Raw genomic sequence first — 18,800 nt, forward strand, 5'->3', positions numbered from 1 at the left:
GGTTTTGTTTTTTAATTGTCAGGAAGAATATAACACACTGGCCCACTGCAAAGAACCAAAACCAAACCAAAACAAAAACTCCCAAACCACATCCTTTAACTTTTTAAGATATAGAAGAATGGATACAGAAGTGACAGAGGGAAGGAATGTGGAAGCTCTATTATTTTCTCCCAATCATTTGAAGCTATAACAGGACCATGTCTTACCAGTTTAGTAACACGGGATGGAAGAATACAGGATTACTAATCTTAAACAGAGATGTAAGGGGCATTTTTGCAAATATTTGACCATGGAAATGGAGAGGCGACGTCCCAGACTTTGAGGAACATGTTGCAGATTTTGTAAGTGCAGAATCTGCCACAGGGCAATTTCAGTGTCATTTCCCCCCTTTTCTACCCTTCAAGCCATGAAATGTTCCTTTCTCTGTGACCTGTGATGTACTTGAATTTTGTACAGGGGAAGTGGCAGATAATCAAGATTTTTATTTTTTTTTCCCTTCAGTTCAAAATTCTTTTCCTTGAAAGCAAATCTGTATTGGTCTGCCAAAATTTTTAAAGCTAGACTTATAGGATTCATTTTTCCCCTTTCTGGAATACACATTGTTTCTCCTACTGTAAAAGAAGAACTGCAAACAGTAGGCTGGGAGACTTGACAGAGCTATAATTATACAATTGGAGACATTAAACGTAGGAAGAATTGATTGTCTGCTTAGTTGGCTCATCATGTACAGTTATATAACAACCATAGAAAAGGACCAACAATAATATTTAATTGCTCTCCTTCTCCCTCTGATTCCCATCTTAGGATGCTTACATACTATGTGAGAGCCTGGGATCAACAGTATAAATCAAATGCACCCTGGGAACCACAGGTTGGTGACTGAAGAACATTTCCATTTGGTTATAGCTTCTTTATATTTACTTCTACTGAGCTACATGGGACTCCTCACAAAGGGAATTTTGGCTAAGCATGAATTTTTCTTGCACCAGACATTCAGTGTGCTCTGCAGGCTGCCTTGAGCACCTCGGCGCCCTGCACAAGAGCCTCCTCCATGGCAAAGATTTACCTATCTGGAAGAAAGGCCGACCAAAGCAGCCCTCTGGGGCTGCATTCACCTGTGCCATCCAACAGAAACCACTGGTGATGTCGGGCCTTCTCACGTCCTATCTTCTTCTCCACTACCAGGACCAAATTTTGAATTGCAGAAAAGCACGTGAGTCTTCTGATACCATGGCTCTGAATTCTCTTCTTGCATTTGGGTGCTTTTTGTCTGCTCTTCCTTTCCCCGTAGCAAAGCATGTCTACATACTCTCTCCTCATCCACCAGCTCCAAGATGATAGCCCTTGCTGAGGTGGGGAGGGAACCTGAACTTTATTCTCACAGGGTGGCATCATAAGTACCAGGCTGCATGGCTGACTGCCTTCTGCTCTTCCTTTGAAGGCTCTGCTACTTTCTGACTAGAATAGAAAAATACCCATGGAGCCAGAAAGGAGGAAAACCTGTTGAAATAGCTATGTAACATCTCATAGTTAACAGTTATCGCCCTCTACAACTCCCTGAAAGGAGGGTGTAGAGAGGTGGGTGTTGGACTCTTCTCCCAAGGGAATAATGACAGGACCAGAGGAAATGGTCTGAAGTTGTGGCAGGGGAGGATTAGATATTAGGAAGAATTACTTTACTGAGAGAGTGGTCAGGCACTGGAACAGCCTGCCCAGGGAGGTGGTGGAGTTGCCATCCCTGGAGGTATTTCAGAAATGTGTAGACATGGCACTTCAGGGCATGCTCTAGTGCCCGAGATTGTTGGTTTGTGTCTGTTTGTGGGTGGGTGTGGGGTGTGGTGGTTTTTTTGGTTGGACTCGACGATCTCAAAAGTCCCTTCCAACCATGAAGATTCTGTGATTCAGTGCCTGGGAGCCAAGCCTCTCTTCTCAGAGACACGTGCCCTTCCCACAAGACTAACAGCTATTCCACTCCTTCCTTCCCTGGCAGCTACCAGATTATCAGCCACAGCCCTCGTGGAGGCTTAAACCCAACTCACCTCAGGCTATCTCGTAGCATGGAAGTCCCAAAACGTGAGGTACCTAGGTCTGAATGCCCTCAGGCAGAGAAGCAACTTTATTAGGGTAGACCTCTGCAAATGCCCTAAACCCGCCAGCTGCTGGCTGTAAGCAAGTGAGCAGACACAACTTCTCTCCCTCTGCTTCACGGGAGGCCTATGTATTTTGTGATGCTGGCTCAGGGATCAGGCTCTGAGAAACAGAGAATGAGTAAGAGTGAGCAGGGAATACCTAACTGATATAGTCAGTCATAAGGGACTATAGCCAGAAGATAAATACCTGTTTCTTCAGAATAGTGAGAACTAGTGTGCTTCTAGGTAACTCTGAAAGACTTTGAGGGACATGCTTTAGGAAACTGGAACTAAATGTTGGTTTGGGGTCAAAATGGAGTAGGTAGTTACCTCAGCCTACACAAACCTCTTTGTGGATATAGCACTCTGTTTCTACAATACATTATATGAACATAACATTGAAGTGTATATGTCATGGTTGAATCCAGAACTCTTTTTTTCCAGGCGAGACAAACAAATAATGTACAATTCCTCTGGAGATTTTGCTGAAATCCATTTCAAGGCTTTACTAATTATTGCTTTGTAGTTGTGACTCTTCCAGTAGCAGCACCTGCTTAGATAAACCTTGAAAATATGGGGCATCGTAAATGAATAAGTAAATAAATATATCATAAATAGAAGCGGGCATTCAGTCTGCACCTCAACAAAGCACCTGTGTTTATTTGCTTCTTGCGGGAAATTAGGAAAAGCCTTTTAACTATATGAGACACTTGTGATTAAGGATGGAACAGTTGGGATTCTGAATCTCAGAAGATAAACTCTGTGGTCAACAGGAAAGAAGTGCTCCACCGCAGTGCTTAAAATTAGGCAACCATGCCAAAAGTATGGCAACCATCCTGCAGGAAAACTTTACACTGTCCACTTCATTTTCAGCTTTGCTTTCAACCTCCACGAGTAAATCTTCCTTTGTAATTCTACTCCTACATTATATGTGGTTTTTTCCCCAATGGTAACATAGTTACTTAGATAATAAACTTCTCTCCACTAAATCACTTTTTGACTTATCTAACTCAATGTTTTATATTTACCCTCTATTGCTGGTATTGCATTTGCATTAGTTTGTTCAGGGAGCCCTAGGTACTCATTATACTCTGGAATTAAGTGTGCGCGTGGAATGCAGTGCACATGTCAGTGCTGCATGGTCTTATGATACTCCATTTCGATGGACAGAAAACCGCAAAATTGTGTATTTTAGGAAGGTCCACTTGAAATCAGAGTTTGTGTTCTGGAAGTTAGTATCTAGAGGATGGAGAAGTGCTTTACGAACTGGTTTAATGATAGACCACATCACTAGGTGTGTTCTTAGAAGTGATGTTCAGCAGCTGGGTTACTTGTTAGAATTGTTTCTTGGCTGGGTAATACCCATGAAGTAAACCACTGAATATCAGTTAAGACTTTAACTGCATATCCTGCCTTGTTTCCAATTTTATTGTGGAATTCTGCACTTTGCTAGCTTAAATAGATTTTTTTTTTTTCCATTTTGCTCCCCAATAATCGGAATAGTTTTGGCATAATCTGACTAAAAATGGGAATGTCACTTCTTTGGTAACCCAATTTAGAGAAACATCAAGAAGTAGTGCTACATACTTTGGAGTCAGCGTTTTTAAGTGAGGGACATCATCACACAGAACCAAAGAAATCTGCCCAAACGGAGACGTAAAGAGAGGGGAGGTAATTTGTAACCTGGATGAAGATGATTCATGAGGTTTGATGCTGGCACTGCGATCCCTTCTTACTGGAGCTGGCTCCAGTGTAGGTAATCCTGTGGCTGATGTTGTTGTGGTCCAAGTTGAGGACACTCGTCTCAGCAGTCCTGGAGGCAAACTCCTCCGTAAGCGCTAGAGAGAAATCAGTTGCTTAGAGTTTACACATGCTTACAAAAACTTTAAACATGCAGAAGAAAAACATTCCCATTTGATTAATTCTGCCTGACAACACCTAGTGAGGTACCTTAAATCTGGATTCTCCCAAGTATCATGGTGCTTACCTTCTATTCAAATCAACACAGATGGTGCTTTAAATCTTTGGAGGGTCTGGACCATCCTCCCTATTTCAAGTTTAAAAGAAGCTGTATTCCCACAGCTCTGTAGCCACAGATGGAACTTGGAGTGCTCACTGGAATTTGCCAATGTTGGCTGTGCTCTTTAAAATTTTTGATCTTATATGATGTGGCCAAAGGTACTTACACAAGTCATCAGGGCCACAAAGGGATGGAGGGATTGTAGGATCTGTCATAAAAGGAAAGGCAGAGAGAGCTGGGATTGCTCAGCCTGAAGAAGAGAAGGCTCAGGGGCGATCTTATCAATGTATAGAAATACCTGAAGGGAGAGTGTAAAGGGAAAAAACAATCTAGGTTCTTTCTTAGTGGTGTCCAGTGACGGGACAAGAGGCAATAGGGCACAAATTGAAATACAGGAAATTCCAATTACATGCAAGAAAATATTTTTTACTGTGAGGACGACTGAACACTGAAAGAGGCTGCCCAGAGAGGTTGTGGAGTCTGCACTCATGAAAATACTCAAAACCCAAATGGACATCCTCCTGAGCAATCTCCTCTAGGCTGAGCCTGGAGAAACCTGCTCCAGGCTCAACTTCCTTGAGCTGAGGGACTGGAGTAAACGATCTCCGAACTGGACTAGATGATGTTTCAACCTCAACTATTCTGTGATTTAAGCTGTCATGAATGCTCAGATTCAAGGCAAAAAAAGGCTGTAAGAAAAATAAGGAACGGGAGCTTCAACTTTTTTTCCTGCTGTATCTACCCAATCTGAAGATCACTCACTGAAATAAAACTTTCATGCACTGGGGTATGATGTCTCCTGAAAAGCTTAGAGAAAGGATCACTATTTACAGCAGATTTTCCTTGCCCACTCTGCATTTTTCTTTTACCTGACCCTCCCTTTTCTTCACTAATAGGGCTCACATTGTTTTCCTGAAATTTTGAAGGTAGACAGTGAAAATAAAAGACGATGACAGAGAGTCTTTGCAGATCCAGATTTGCTGTTGCAGATGCTACCATTTTGTATGATGTTTCTCTTGCAGTTCTAATGAAGTGCTTATAGTTAAGAAACTAAAAGAAGTATGTCTCTGTGATGCAGAGCTTTGACTTTGCCAGAGGGTTAAGAGATATGAGATGGGAGACACTTGCAGTTCTGAAGCTCAAACTTATAGATAAATATGTTAACATACTATCTCCTTACCCAAAATGCTCAGTGTGAGATGCTTAAGGTGAAGACCCTAAATCTATATTTAGACAGTTAAATAAAGGTCTGCAAACTATTAGTTTTATGAACCGTAATACATTTAGGTCAGTGAATTCCTCAGTCAAATTAGTCCTCTGTAGCATTAACTCATTTCTTCATCCTTCATTTCTCTTCTCCTTACTAGGTATTATGCAACAGCAAACTGGTATCTGTTCACTTGGTTTGCTCACGCAATGGCAGTGTTCTTCCACGTTAACTTTTCCCCTCAGATTCTAGAGTACAGCCATTATAAACACGTACACTAAAATAAACTGGGAAATGTGCTTAATACCCTGTGAACATCCATTTCATATATACAGCTGCTACATAGGCCAACGGGGTAATAATTATCATCAGACTAAAATATATTAAAAAAAGAATCACAAGTGTTGCAATTCAAATGCCGGGAAATGCTGGAATGAATGCTGGCTGTGCCATTTGAACTGTTAAAACTTAAAAGCATTTGCCTGTGCAACATACTCTGCCTATATTTAATTTTACAAGGGAGATTGTAGGACAAAAGCATTTCGGTTTAATTTCAAAAGTGAAATGTAAGCCTTGCAGGACATCTAATTAGCAATGAACCTTCAATTCGAACTACTTCAAAGCCCATGTGTTCTTTCTTTAGTAAGTTGTTCACTTACTAAATGTGGGTGTTTAACAGTAGTTATTTCCTATTGGATTCCTAAGCATTCATAAAGCCATCTGTCAAGGCAGTAATATATATATATATATTTGATTCTTTTTCTTCTCAAGACTATTTCTCATGAGCTCACAATATTCATCATACTAAGCACTGGGGTGATCTTTTTTGTTTGTTTGTTTGGTATACAACATTTTAAACTTGATCCAAAGCACCTGGAGGTCATCAATAGAGACTTTTAAATTGACTTCTATAGGTTTTACACCTCTAGCTAACAGAAGTAAGAAGAGACTAAAATTCATACATAAATTCAAATTCCAATCTTCAAGGTGGGAAAAAAGGTCCCTCGTATTACTACTTAATTCCCTACTGCTCATTGACTAGGCTAGTGACCCCACATGCAGTGGCTCAAATCTTTTGAGTAGGAAGGGAATTTCTGTGTGAGAAGTAATGGGGCAGACCTATCGGTCTGGATGGTGAAAGGCTTTTGCTTGCTCTGCTCCCTATCTTTTCTTCTCTTTTAAGCTCCAACCAACACCTGCAAGGAAATACGCACACTATCTATATGAATTATCCTGTGTTGAACGTGATCTTCTAAAGATGCCTGAACCAAAATTAACCCGGACATGGGTTGAAGGATACAAAGGAATTGTCTTATTATGGAACCAACAGTCTACTTAGATGTCCTTTTATAGTAGAGTATGATCAGTGCATAACATGTTAATCTGAAGCAAACAAGCAAAAAGGCTAGTCCAGTGCTGTCCCTTTAGAGAGACCCAAGTTACAAGATGATAGGCTGGGTCCAGTACTCACCTTGGGAATAGCTAGTTTCTCTCCTTTCTCTGGACATTCCTCTGAGTCAGAGCAGGTGTAGTTCTCACTGAAGGACACCAAAGGGTTCATCCTTGGCTTGTGGATGGCCTGGAAGGTTAACTGCGTATTAAGCAGGTTGCTCACTGTTCTCAGCGAAGTACACACGTTGGGGGGCAGTGAAGGATCTGCCAGAAGGTCTGTAATGAGCCCATGTGCTTCTCCCATGACAGCGATATCCACTGTGATACTGGTACCAGAAGACTGTAGAAGACAAAAATAATACATGTAAGACAACAGAAATGAATAACCTGCTCAGCAGTATCTAAAGCTGTGGTGAACTCTCTCCACAGCTTTTGTTAAACCAGTTATCCACAGAGTGGAAAAATAATAACACGAAATAATTCTTTAAATAAGGAGAACCATGCTGAACATATCAATCACCAGGCATAATGCTCACATTCCACAAAAAAGTTTGGAATTTCATCATATCTTATTTCCTAGCTTTCACCATCTGCAGCTGACTTAACCCATCTGAATGAACTGTTCAGGCTCCCTACAGAGCCATAGTCAACGGCCAGGAGCAATTTGCACAAATAATTTTTGACACATAGCTTAGGATGGGAGGAGTCTCTCTTGAGAGATGCCTTTCTGCTAACTACAGAGGCATCTAGCACAGCTAACGTTCAATGTTTAGGCTTAGATGAATGAAATTATATACTATATATATCTGAGCATATACTGAGATTTTTAAAATATCTTCACGCTATCAAAATTTAGCATTCTGGTACAGTGGCAACCACATTCTTCTCCAAGCAATTGTGTATTGGGCAGCTATACCAAAGTTGAAATGGAGTAAAAAGTGGATTTTCCAGTCTTTGTTTTATTCAGACAGAACTGATGAGAACAGTTACTCTATAGACTTGTAGGACCAATTCAGATGGTCCTTTCTTCCTCTTGGGTTTGAAATATATACCTACTTTACATATATCATTTAAGAAGAATTATTAACTAAAGTAATGTGTAAGCAGAAATAATACCAGGTCATATCATTGGTAAATCTTACACACCCTACCCAGTACACGTATATAATTGATCTGTAAAAGATGCACTGAAAACCAGCTGTGGCCCAGGCAAACTGTCTTCATACGTGTAGTCCATCCATCATGCGCACAGGTAATCTAACACAGCTATAGCACTGGGCTTCCAGTGCATGCACAAGAGGGTTGATCCATAAGTGAATCTTTTGAGTTTCTCCAGAACTTCCTGGCATCCATCAGCTCCAACTACCACCTGTCCCAAAACCCAGTAGGACAATACATTGCCACTGAAAGAAACAGTCTGTCGCCAAAAGCAGGAAAGTTATCAAGTCTGTGAACCGACAGCTATGATACAACTGCAAAAGGCTGAGGATGTTTAAAATCTACCAGAAGAACAGTGAGACTGGATGCACGCAGAAGTAGCACTAGAAAGGCAGGAGGCATATGAAGTTTCAATGCAGCTGTGGCATTTCAGCCTCACTAACTGCTGCACTATAAATCACCATAAATTCTGCGTGGAATCACTAATTCAAGACACTCCCAAGGCCGATCATTTTTCCTTTGCTGTGTTTCTAACACATAAACTTAATCCTGCTGCTGCTGTTTGGGACTTTTCAGCAGGTGTATGCGCAGTTTGCCAGAGAGAGCTTTTCAGGAGATTTTGGACTAATTTGTTTTCAGGTTTTTCTTAGAAAAATCTTAGATTAGGACAAGGGGTAATGGTTTTAAATTGGAAGAGGGGAGATTTAGATTAGATATTAGGAGGAAATTCTTTCCTGTGAGGGTGGTGAAGCACTGGAACAGGTTGCGCAGGGAAGTTGTGGTTGCCCCATCCCTGGAAGTGTTCAAGGCCAGGCTGGATGGGGCTTTGAGCAACCTGCTCTAGTGGAGGTGTCCCTGCCCATGGCAGGGGTGTTGGAACTCGATGATCTTTAAGGTCCCTTCCAACTCTAACCATTCTGTGATTCTGATTCTAGATACAGAGTCTTCCAAATGCGCAAGCTATGCCTGTGAAAAGAGCATATGGGTTTCTTGAAGTGGCAAGTACATAGCATAGAGAACTGGGCAGACTGCTTAGCAGGAGGGTGATCAGAGCCCCGACCAGGAGTCACCCACCAGTGGTAGCATTTATGGACCTCACAACACATCAAAAAACAGCGGAACAGAGCTTGACACTGCTGTGTTCTCACAAAAGGCTTCACAAGCAATAGCAAAGTACTTCTGAGGAAAGTGATATATTAGCTAAGTATAGCTAAACCTCTGTCTTCCCAGGTGAGTAGTGTGGATATCAGGCCCTTGGCAATAGCTGTTTCATTCCACTGATCTGCTGCTCGTGTCCTGCTTCTTGCCTACACAGAGGCAAGCCACAGGACCAGAAGGTACGCCTCCTCACTCACCATCCTCTCACGCCACCAGAAAACCAGCCTCTTCTTCCCACATTTCTTTTATTTGTCATGATACCAAATGAGATAAACCAGAAACCGTTTGATATACTGAAGTGCTATTTCATCCTACTGAAAAAAAATTAATGGCTGAAGTTGATTTAATGTCTCCTTCATTGCTTAACCTCTCAGGAGTGCATGCAGAAGATTCTGGCAGATGCTAAAGAAAATTCTTAAATTAAAAGAGAAGGCTTGGGATGGGGGGAATTAATTATCTATCTTAACCTCAGCCCTGAAAAAACAGACCAAAGTGGAGTGAGGGAGAATACATCATTCACAGTGCAATGGAAGCCTCATATTTTCAGCAAAACTGCATAATCTACAGTTTGAAATTCTATTAAGCCTGGAGCCTGGAGTTGTTGACTGCCGATCAGAGACAGAGATTAATACTTCAATGAAGTAAACAAGTCTGACTCAGCGGGCCATAAGCAGAGGCCCAGATTTTGTACAGCAGTACTAACATTTTGCAAAGCAGCCAGCATTGTTCTCCATGATTAGTACCAAGTGGGGAGAGGGAAAGCTCTTCTCTTCTCAACGGTGTATTTCTGCCACATGGACTCCGACATGTGAGGAGGCCTTGTCACATCCTGGTGACCCCTGCCTTGACTCTGGGACCCAGCAGATTTGTCCGACTCAAACGCCAGCCTGTGCTGAGTTACGTGAAGAGCTGCTGCTGAGGCCATATGGCCCAGGGAGAGGGACGCCACACAACGGGTCTGCATCCTCCCTCCTGAGCTGTGCTGGTACCTCACTGCGAAGGACAGTCTGCACTCAAATCCATTTAGGCACTTACACATGTAACACACAGTGACACTGCTACAGCCCGTGCCCCACCAGAACAAACCAGTGGAAACGAAGCGATTCTCCCTTTGGAAGTGTGTCTTACACCTGGGGAAGGCTTCAGAGCTTGACAGTAGCACAGATGATACCACCTCACCCTCAGCACAATGTGCTCTTCACACAGCAAGGTGGCAGAACCTTTTGTGGTTTTGACCAAAAGGGCACTACCTGCAGATCTGATGCTTTCAGCTGACACCTCACAGAATCACAGAATCACATGGGGTTGGAAGGGACCTCTGGAGATCATTTAGTCCAACCCCCCTGCCAGAGCAGGTTGCACAGAAACTTGTCCAGGAGGGTTTTGAGTGTCTCCAGAGAAGGAGATTCCACCACCTCTCTGGGCAGCCTCTTCCAGGGCTCTGTCACCCTCAAAGTAAAGAAGTCCCTCCTCATGTTTAGGTGGAACTTCTTATATTCAAGTTTGCGCCCATTTCCTCTTGTCCTATCCCTGAGCACCACTGAAAAAAGACCGGGCCCCTCCTCTTGACACCCACCCTTTAAGTATTTATAAGCATTGATCAGATCCCCCCTCAGCCTTCTCTTCTCTAGACTGAAAAGACACAAGTCTCTCAGCCTCTCCTCGTAAGGGAGATGCTCCAGGCCCCTCATCATCTTTGTGCCCTCTGCTGCACCCTCTGCAGCAGTTGCCTGTCCTTCTTGAACTGGGGAGTCCAGAACTGGACACAGTACTCCAAATGGGGCCTCACCAGGGCAGAGCAGAGGGGCAGGATAACCTCCCTCAACCTGCTGGTCACACCCTTCCTGATGCACCCCAGGATGCCATTGGCCTTCTTGGCCACAGGGGCACATTGTTGGCTCATGGTCATGCTGTTATCCACCAGGACTCCTAGGTCTTTCTCCTCAGAGCTGCTCTCCAGCAAGTCAGCCCCCAACCTGTACTGGTGCATGGGGTTATTTCTCCCCAGGTGCAGCACCCTACACTTGCCTTTGTTGAAGTTCATCAGGTTCCTCTCTGCCCAGCTCTTCAACCTGTCCAGGCTGTTTCCACACAAAACCTATGCAGCCATCCAGCCTGCCCACATGGAGCATGCCCAAGGAGGTCAGCTCCACTTCTATAAGGAGGTGGATGTGTATGCTGAGTGTCCCTCGCCAGGGCTGTGACGAGATGTATATGCTGCCAGCATAGCCCAGCCAGGGTCACCAGAAAACCTCAACAGTTACCAACTTGGGCAACATGACATACCGCATTGCACAATACTTCAATGTGAAAACACTGTACACAGTATTTCAAAGACATCACTGTATTGTAGTGAGCTGCTTTAAACGGCACTTGTACCTATCACACAGTATTACAGTATTGTTTGAAGTACTCATATTGCTTAGAATCCTTAGAAAGAGAGCATACGTAAAAGTAGAGCAGATCAAGCTTAAATTCCTCCCGAAGAAAGAAGGAGAAGAGGGTAAACATTGCTCTAATCCAGTGATTTCAGTACATTAACACCACATCCTAAATTGGTATGGTTTATATGTTGTAATTTAATTGCACGGAACTTGTAGACAGGAAAATAGTTTCATTTTCAAGCAGTTTGAATATTTCATCTATCTCAGGATGAATTTAGAGTACTATCAGACTAGTCTCACTAGACAAAATTACAGGTTTAAATTATTATTTTCTAAGAACAGTTTCAAAATTAATGCAAGAAAACATTTAAAAAATATCTTATTCTTCAGATTCTCTTCTACAAAGCAGTAGAGAACTGTGAAGAACCTTACTCAGAAAGCAAAGTAAAATGTGTTTCGCTAAAGGACAAGGAAACCTGGAATTTTTTATAAAATACTTATGATGATGTAAAACAATATAAAGATTTATGCAAGCCAGTAAATTGCTGAAAATTAGATTGATGTAACTATATATGTATATACACACGTGCACACATATACACGCACACAGTCTCTTTTTAGGGTAAAAGCAAAATCCATGCTCAGACTTTGTAAGTAGTTTTCTACTAATGTGCATAGCCTCTGCATGAACTGATCTGGATTCTTTCCAAACCACTTTACTCATCGGATACTTGGGAATAGAGGCACGAATAACATGTTTGCAATCAACACTAACAAACAACTAACTTGATAAACCAAACCAAAACAACACAACCAAAGGGCTAAGCTAAGGTGAATTTAATTTCACACTGGTCAGCATTCATTTACCAATCTATGCCGATAATTGTGAACACAGTTTCCTCCCATTTATTTTGGAGAAGACTGGCTTACTGGTCACTTTGTGACTTCATTCCAACTCTGATGTAAGTGATGTCATGTACTGGCTAAAACTGAAACGCTCTAGGGCATGAGAATGAGAAAGCAAACAGGCTGGAAACAAAAGCAAAGCCAGATCAACTAAACATGCTCATTGATAACTAAGGTAAGGAGCAAAATAAACTCCTTACAATGCCGAAAAAGAGCTGGTTTTGTGCTTGCTTTTTTTTTTTTTCCCCCTTCTTTTTTAAAACTGGCATCTAGGTGGATATTTTAGGCTGTGGTACCACTTGGAATTCCTAACTGGGACCAAATACACTTGTGTACGTTTTGGGGCTTCTTTTTATGCACAGAAATAAAAGAAAGGGCTTTTCCCTAAAGAGCTCATGTGAAAAATATGATGGCCAGATCACAGCAGGATGCATTAGAGACCGGGGACAAACATGCACAGATCACAGCACCAACTGTGCATTCATCTCAGTTTGCATGGGTAGGGGCTTCCTGGGAATTTGCAAGAAAACCTTCACACACCAACTGCAGGACCAAGTCACAAGTAGCGTGTCCCACTGTCACACTGACAATTTTTTTCAGGTCAGGAAACTTCAAGGAACACTCTTAAATGTAATATGAAAACAATATTCTGGTAAATTTTAATGATCACTTAGAATTTTTAGGTTTGAATAGTTTGGTTTGGATTCTGAAAAAAAACCTTTCAAAATTTGCATAACCTGCTGTAGGCTTTTATATTACATTTCACAAAATCCCATCTGTTTTCTTCTATTAAATTATATTATGTATAAAAATCTAAGAATTGCTTTTTACTCACTAGGAGGGAAAAGCAGATAAAACTGTAGGAAAAATGAATTTAGGAAAACGGGAATAACAAATTCCTTTACCCATAAGACCTGATAGATAAATTTAGTTTATGAATTTTTCCTGGTTAAGAAACAGTTGACCCACCTGTGAAGCATATTTGACATCCTTATACTTAACAGATGCCTTACTGCAAATAAAAGCCTTCCACCCCCCATTGGTGTTTTGCATATGATTCTCATAAAACTGAACTTATCCAGCTTAACTAAAAAATACTGCTTTCTCTCTGCTCTACAAGAAAGGACGATTAACATGACAACACCAAACCAGCCAATACTTAAGCATAATAAAAAAAAAAAAAAATAGAAGACAGGAAAAAAATAAAACAGCTATCAAACACAAACCACAATTTATTTCACACAGCCTCATGTTAGGGAAAAAATAAAATCTTCATTTGCTGTGGCTTGTACAAGGAAAAGCAGTGAAGGCTGAGATGCTGGTCTTTCACCACTTTACACTCAAGAACACTCTGTAAGTGAAAGAATGGGGGAGGCGAGGAGGGAAAAAAGGAAAAAAGCAGCATCCAGCATATCTTCAATCTTCACACAATTACGAGCAACAATAAATCACAATTTGATATAGTTTCCAAGTCACATCATGAATGCTCAGGCCAAGCCGTCTGGAAACAAAATTAAAAGCAAATATAATTCTCCATTATTTTAATGTCCACAGAGCGATTTGAAGGATAAACATGAATTGGCTTCTATGGAAATAATGAATCATTTTAAAGGCGCCACAGACTTAACTACTCCACCTTTCACTGAATGACTAAGGAGAAAAGAAAAGTGTGCGTATAATTCTTTGACATTTCACTTTTCTGTATTTAAAGCTGCAGAACTGGGGTCTTACCCAGACTTCTTACTTCTATTTTACTCTTATTTTGTACTAACACAAGATTTCAGGTTTTCTCTTCTCTGATGAGCAAGAAGGACATTTATGAGAATTTTTTTCCACTTTCATGAAGCACAGCCTTTCCACTGCTCCCTGGAGGTAGACCAGCCACAAGCTCTGTAAGGCATATTCTTTGGTAGGACTGAATAAAGCACCTTCCCATCATCTCATCACATTGATCAAAGAAAACCTTTCCTAATCACCTATGTAATCACTGAATCCGCTGATTCTTTGAAGCACCCAGAGCCACATAAACCTAAACCACACACTGAGGCACAAACGATGAGTCCATAACAAGGGAAGACTCTAGATCTTGCGTGAGCCATAACAGTTACGGTTTTGAGCCTGGTTACATGGAGTTTGGGATGGCACCACCACAACAAAGCAGACCTTCCTGGGAACAATTACACTGAACTCTGATCTGGAGAGCAGAAAATGTCACGACTGCTACACGCGGTGTGTCTATAGCCTGAGCACTCACCCACACGATGCCAGATAGAGGAAATTTTTGAAAATACTTCTGCAAACAGAGGATCTAACGAAATGGGGCTCACCAAAGAGTTATCTTTTTTGTCCCCACTGTATTGCAATAACCCCTTTCCTCAGCATCAGCCCTGTGGCCACACAGTCAGCAGGAGGCAGCCGTGCCTGGGGCTATGTGCATGCTGCTAAGCAGGCTTATACAGGGCTCTCTCCCGCAATTTCACACTGTGTTAAACTGCCAGTAATCTATGACCAAGCAAGGTCGCTAATTTTGATCTTCCTATGGTATCCCATCATAGGTTGTCATAAAATTCCTAGGCAGACAGTAATCTCTGATGCTTCCTCCCATCTGCCACATTTGCTTGAAACTGTTGGATGGCAGGATCACATAAGCCTACCTTCTTTAGAAAGCCACGATGAAAAAAAACATCATTCTTAAATGGCTCTAACATTTAATCTATTCAGAGTAATCAAACACTTTGCAAATATTGAATTTGGAGCCTTTAAGAATGAGGCACTCGTTTGAGAAGGAAATACTTTTTTCTCCTTTCTTATAAGACCTGTGGAATGTATCACTGCTCATGGCACACTTTGTCTGGGGCTGCAGTTGCCATCGCCACATCCTGCACCTCTACCTTAGGTGACACCATTCACAAAGCTCAGAGTTACAGCTGACTAAACTTCTTCCATTACAGGACCTTTCAGTTTGTGATAGCTTTGTCAGCCAAAGAGCTCAGACTAAAATGTATACTGCCAGGTATTTGTCTGGGGTGAATTATTTCAGCATTTGAGAAAAAAATGTTCAGACATTTACAAGAACACTGTTGGAGTGTTTTATCCATGCTAAAAATTCTTAGTAAAGTGATACCATTTAATCTGCAGCAGCACTGAAGGTGCAGTAAGGCCTTTTGCTTTCCGTGTCCTAATATGTCCAGATTTAGTTATATAGCCCCCGGGAAAAACAAACCCAAAGCTAACCTTGTGTGACCTCTGTGGGTTGTCAGAAAACAAACTGCCTGAGGATGCTCCCTGCCCCGAGCGCGCACACCTTCACATGCTGCCCCCTTGGCCTTGTGCTCTGTGCTCAGCATCCCAAGGGGCGAAGGATCACATGTAATCCAGCCTGAAAACTCAGGCTTACACCTCAATTTTTCTTCCCTCTTGTTGAGTGACCGATGCCACGGTAATCATTAGCACTGATAACACCAGGATGATTACTCCTCTCTTCAATGCCCAGGCTTAGGTGAGCATCTCCCTGGATGGGTCACAGCTGCTCAGAGAGAAGTCTGTATCGCAGATTTAGCGAAGACATCTGCATTTTTACAAAAAACATACAGGAGACTCTTTTGCATATCATACTCAACAAACAAACCCACATGTCCTGAGGAAAGCATGGCTTCAAGGTTTTCACAGATACTCGTTATGAATTTAAAAAAAAAAAAAAGAGAGAGAGAAAAACAGAGAATACATTTTACTCCTAAGCAGTTTTGGTGCCATCTGTGACTTTCAAGGGAAACCATCATTTCTTGCTTTCAGGTCACCTACCAAGCTTTCCCAGATTTGTAACACGCAACAAAAGAAAATCTCTTTGTGGTTGTTGGCAACCAAGCGACAACGACAAAAAGATAGATGCAGAAATCATCTCAAGGAGTGGGATGATTAGATTTGATGAGATTCAAGACCTACACACTAGGAAAGTGGATGCAAGTATTGGACATAACCCAACGCAACAGAATTCCCCACCATTTTTATCTGACGGAAAGGACCTCAAATTAACTGACTCCACTGGTACTGGCACAAAGTAGTACCTAATTTTCCATATTTCCTCCTGCCACAGTAGAGCACAAGCATCTCAGCTGCTGCTGGAAAACCCAATAAAGCGTAGGGGGAAGGGGCACAGAGTTGCTGCCCAGAGTGTGTGCTCTGGGTTGCACCACCACCACCCTGTGGCACATTAACAACGGCAAGGGGCAAACTGGAACCAGCCGTACACGCACTCTGTCTTGGGCTCCTGGGGAAACCCCAGTTCAAATGAAGATACTTGGAGAGTTTTGGTGACCTTCTGCATGAGGCATCCCACGAGGAGTATCCAGGGAAAGCAGCTCTTGGAAGGAGGCAAAAGCATGGGGTGAACTTCCTGGCCAAAAGCCACTGGTTGCAGCTTGGAAACCTTGTGGAAACTCTGACGCTGATGTTTGATATTCTCAGCAGAGCCTCGGGGACTCAGTCACCCAATTCTAAGGGACTTTCCGTGTGACTTGGCTGCCTAAAAACCTTAAACTATCACGACTATCCTAGCCTGAAGAACTACATGACAACATAGAGCAGATCACAGTCAGTCACAAAGTCAGGGTTTATTATTTAAAAAGTAGACATTGCTCCAACTAAACTCAGAACTTTAAAAATTATTACTTTTCTTTAAAACACAGCAGATGGGAAAAATTAAATTCTAAATGGGGCTCAAATCTGCTTTGAGTAACACAGACTGAGGAAAACAATTCTGTACTTCAGAGACTGTCCTCAATTGTCTTACATTATTGTTCTTCAATTTGTACATCAGATGGTCACAAATTGGTAGCTTGAAGCTGATAGTTTGCGTTCATGCGAAGAAAACAGTGACAACTGTCTTAAGTCTCAACTTGAGATGCGGTAACACCAGCTGGGACCCAGCAGGAGCAGGACGCTGGGTGCACACACGGAGGAGGATATGCCATCTATTAATACCTGGTGATCTTACCCATTTGAGTTTACAGCCCCGACAAACCAGCTGCATGCTTTGCACGGGAAGCTATTTTAATTCTATGGTGAACTAAAACAGAGCAGCCAAATACACAGCATGAGTTAAAAAAAGATCCATTGAAAGCAATAATCACTATTCTGCCTCCTGCGTACTAACTAATCCTCCCACATTTTCAACTTGACAGTCCCAGTTACACTAGAACAAAGCCAAAGGAGCCATATAATGCCATATTTTCTCCCTTTCAAAATATCTCAGACTCTTTTGGGATGCAACTTGAGAAGTGACATCACAATTAGCAGCAAGTTGCAGAAATACATATAAAAATTACCACGTCTAAAGATTCACATCAACCTCAGTCCTTCACTAAGGACTGTTTAACAGTATTAAGCAGAACAGCACTAATAAATATCATTAAAAACATAATGCAAATAAGTGCAGCCTCTAAATTAAGACAAAAGACTTGGGGGGGGGGATAAAAAATTGTGACAAAGAGTGTCAAACATATTTTTAAATACTAAAAAGGAGTTGCCATCAGGGGAATAAACTAAAAAAAAAGTAAACTGTGAGGTTTCAAGAACTGTTCACTAAGTGTTGAAAACCAGAATAAAAAGAAAATTAGAAACTAGGAAATAATCATCAGCAAAGCTGCAGATACAGCGTCTTTAGAGTTCAGTCTGTTCTTTTTGAGATTACAACAGGGATTTGGGAATGACAGCAGGAGCCAGATGTATATATCGGGCCATGTTTTGCATATGCCGTGGCAACAGGAGCAGGAAGATCTCATGAAACTCTCTAGGCGCCTAAGAACGCTAATGATATTTAGTGGCCCATTTTTTAGAACATGCTTTCACTGAAGCCAAAAGCAGGCAGAGATATTCTGCACCTTTTAAAAAGGATAAATTCTATGCTCATGAAAGTGAAGCAATTGCCTCACTGCAATCAAATTGGTCAATTTTAAATACCTTTTTCTTCTGCATCAGACCTTGTCATTTGCATGATTTTAGTTTTCCTGATTTAAAGTGCTCACACTAACACCCGTTAATAACCACCCAGTGTTACAGATGCCTCCTCCTCTTTCTCATGACTTTACACCACTAATGAACTCCTCTGTGAAAAGAATTAATCATTTTTCTTTAAGACTCGGCTTTGGATTCTTCTATTATGACTCATTCAAGAAAAGCAACTGTAGCCTTAGGGACTTTCAGCCCCCAAATCCTTCATCGTCAGTGCTTCAGAGCTGTAATTTCTCTAAAGTACAAGCTATTTCAACATCTAAAGCCAGGACCTGCAAAAGGCAGACTAAACATGCACTATATGTGTAAATCCCCCACCTCTCCTACATTACTTGTAGGCAGACACTTCAATGAAGATCAGAACAGAGAGAAACAGTAATTAACGTACAAGAAAAATAAAAGACTATCCTCTACATGTCTGCTATGATATTGAAATG

General features: G+C 41.7%; 1 protein-coding gene across 1 annotated transcript in view; it reads right to left on the minus strand.

The window, feature by feature from the left end:
- The window catches only part of PDE3A (phosphodiesterase 3A), a 277,318-nt gene that overhangs the window by 38,350 nt on the left and 220,168 nt on the right, over window positions 1-18,800 (minus strand). The window contains exons 3-4 of the mRNA XM_074166942.1: window positions 6,828-7,088; window positions 3,813-3,967 (exon numbers count right to left, since the gene is read on the minus strand). Coding sequence (XP_074023043.1) covers window positions 3,813-3,967; window positions 6,828-7,088 — 416 coding nt within the window. The remainder of the gene's footprint in view (window positions 1-3,812; window positions 3,968-6,827; window positions 7,089-18,800) is intronic.

Source organism: Numenius arquata, chromosome 2 (genome assembly GCF_964106895.1).
Source record: "Numenius arquata chromosome 2, bNumArq3.hap1.1, whole genome shotgun sequence".
Lineage (NCBI taxonomy): Eukaryota > Metazoa > Chordata > Aves > Charadriiformes > Scolopacidae > Numenius > Numenius arquata.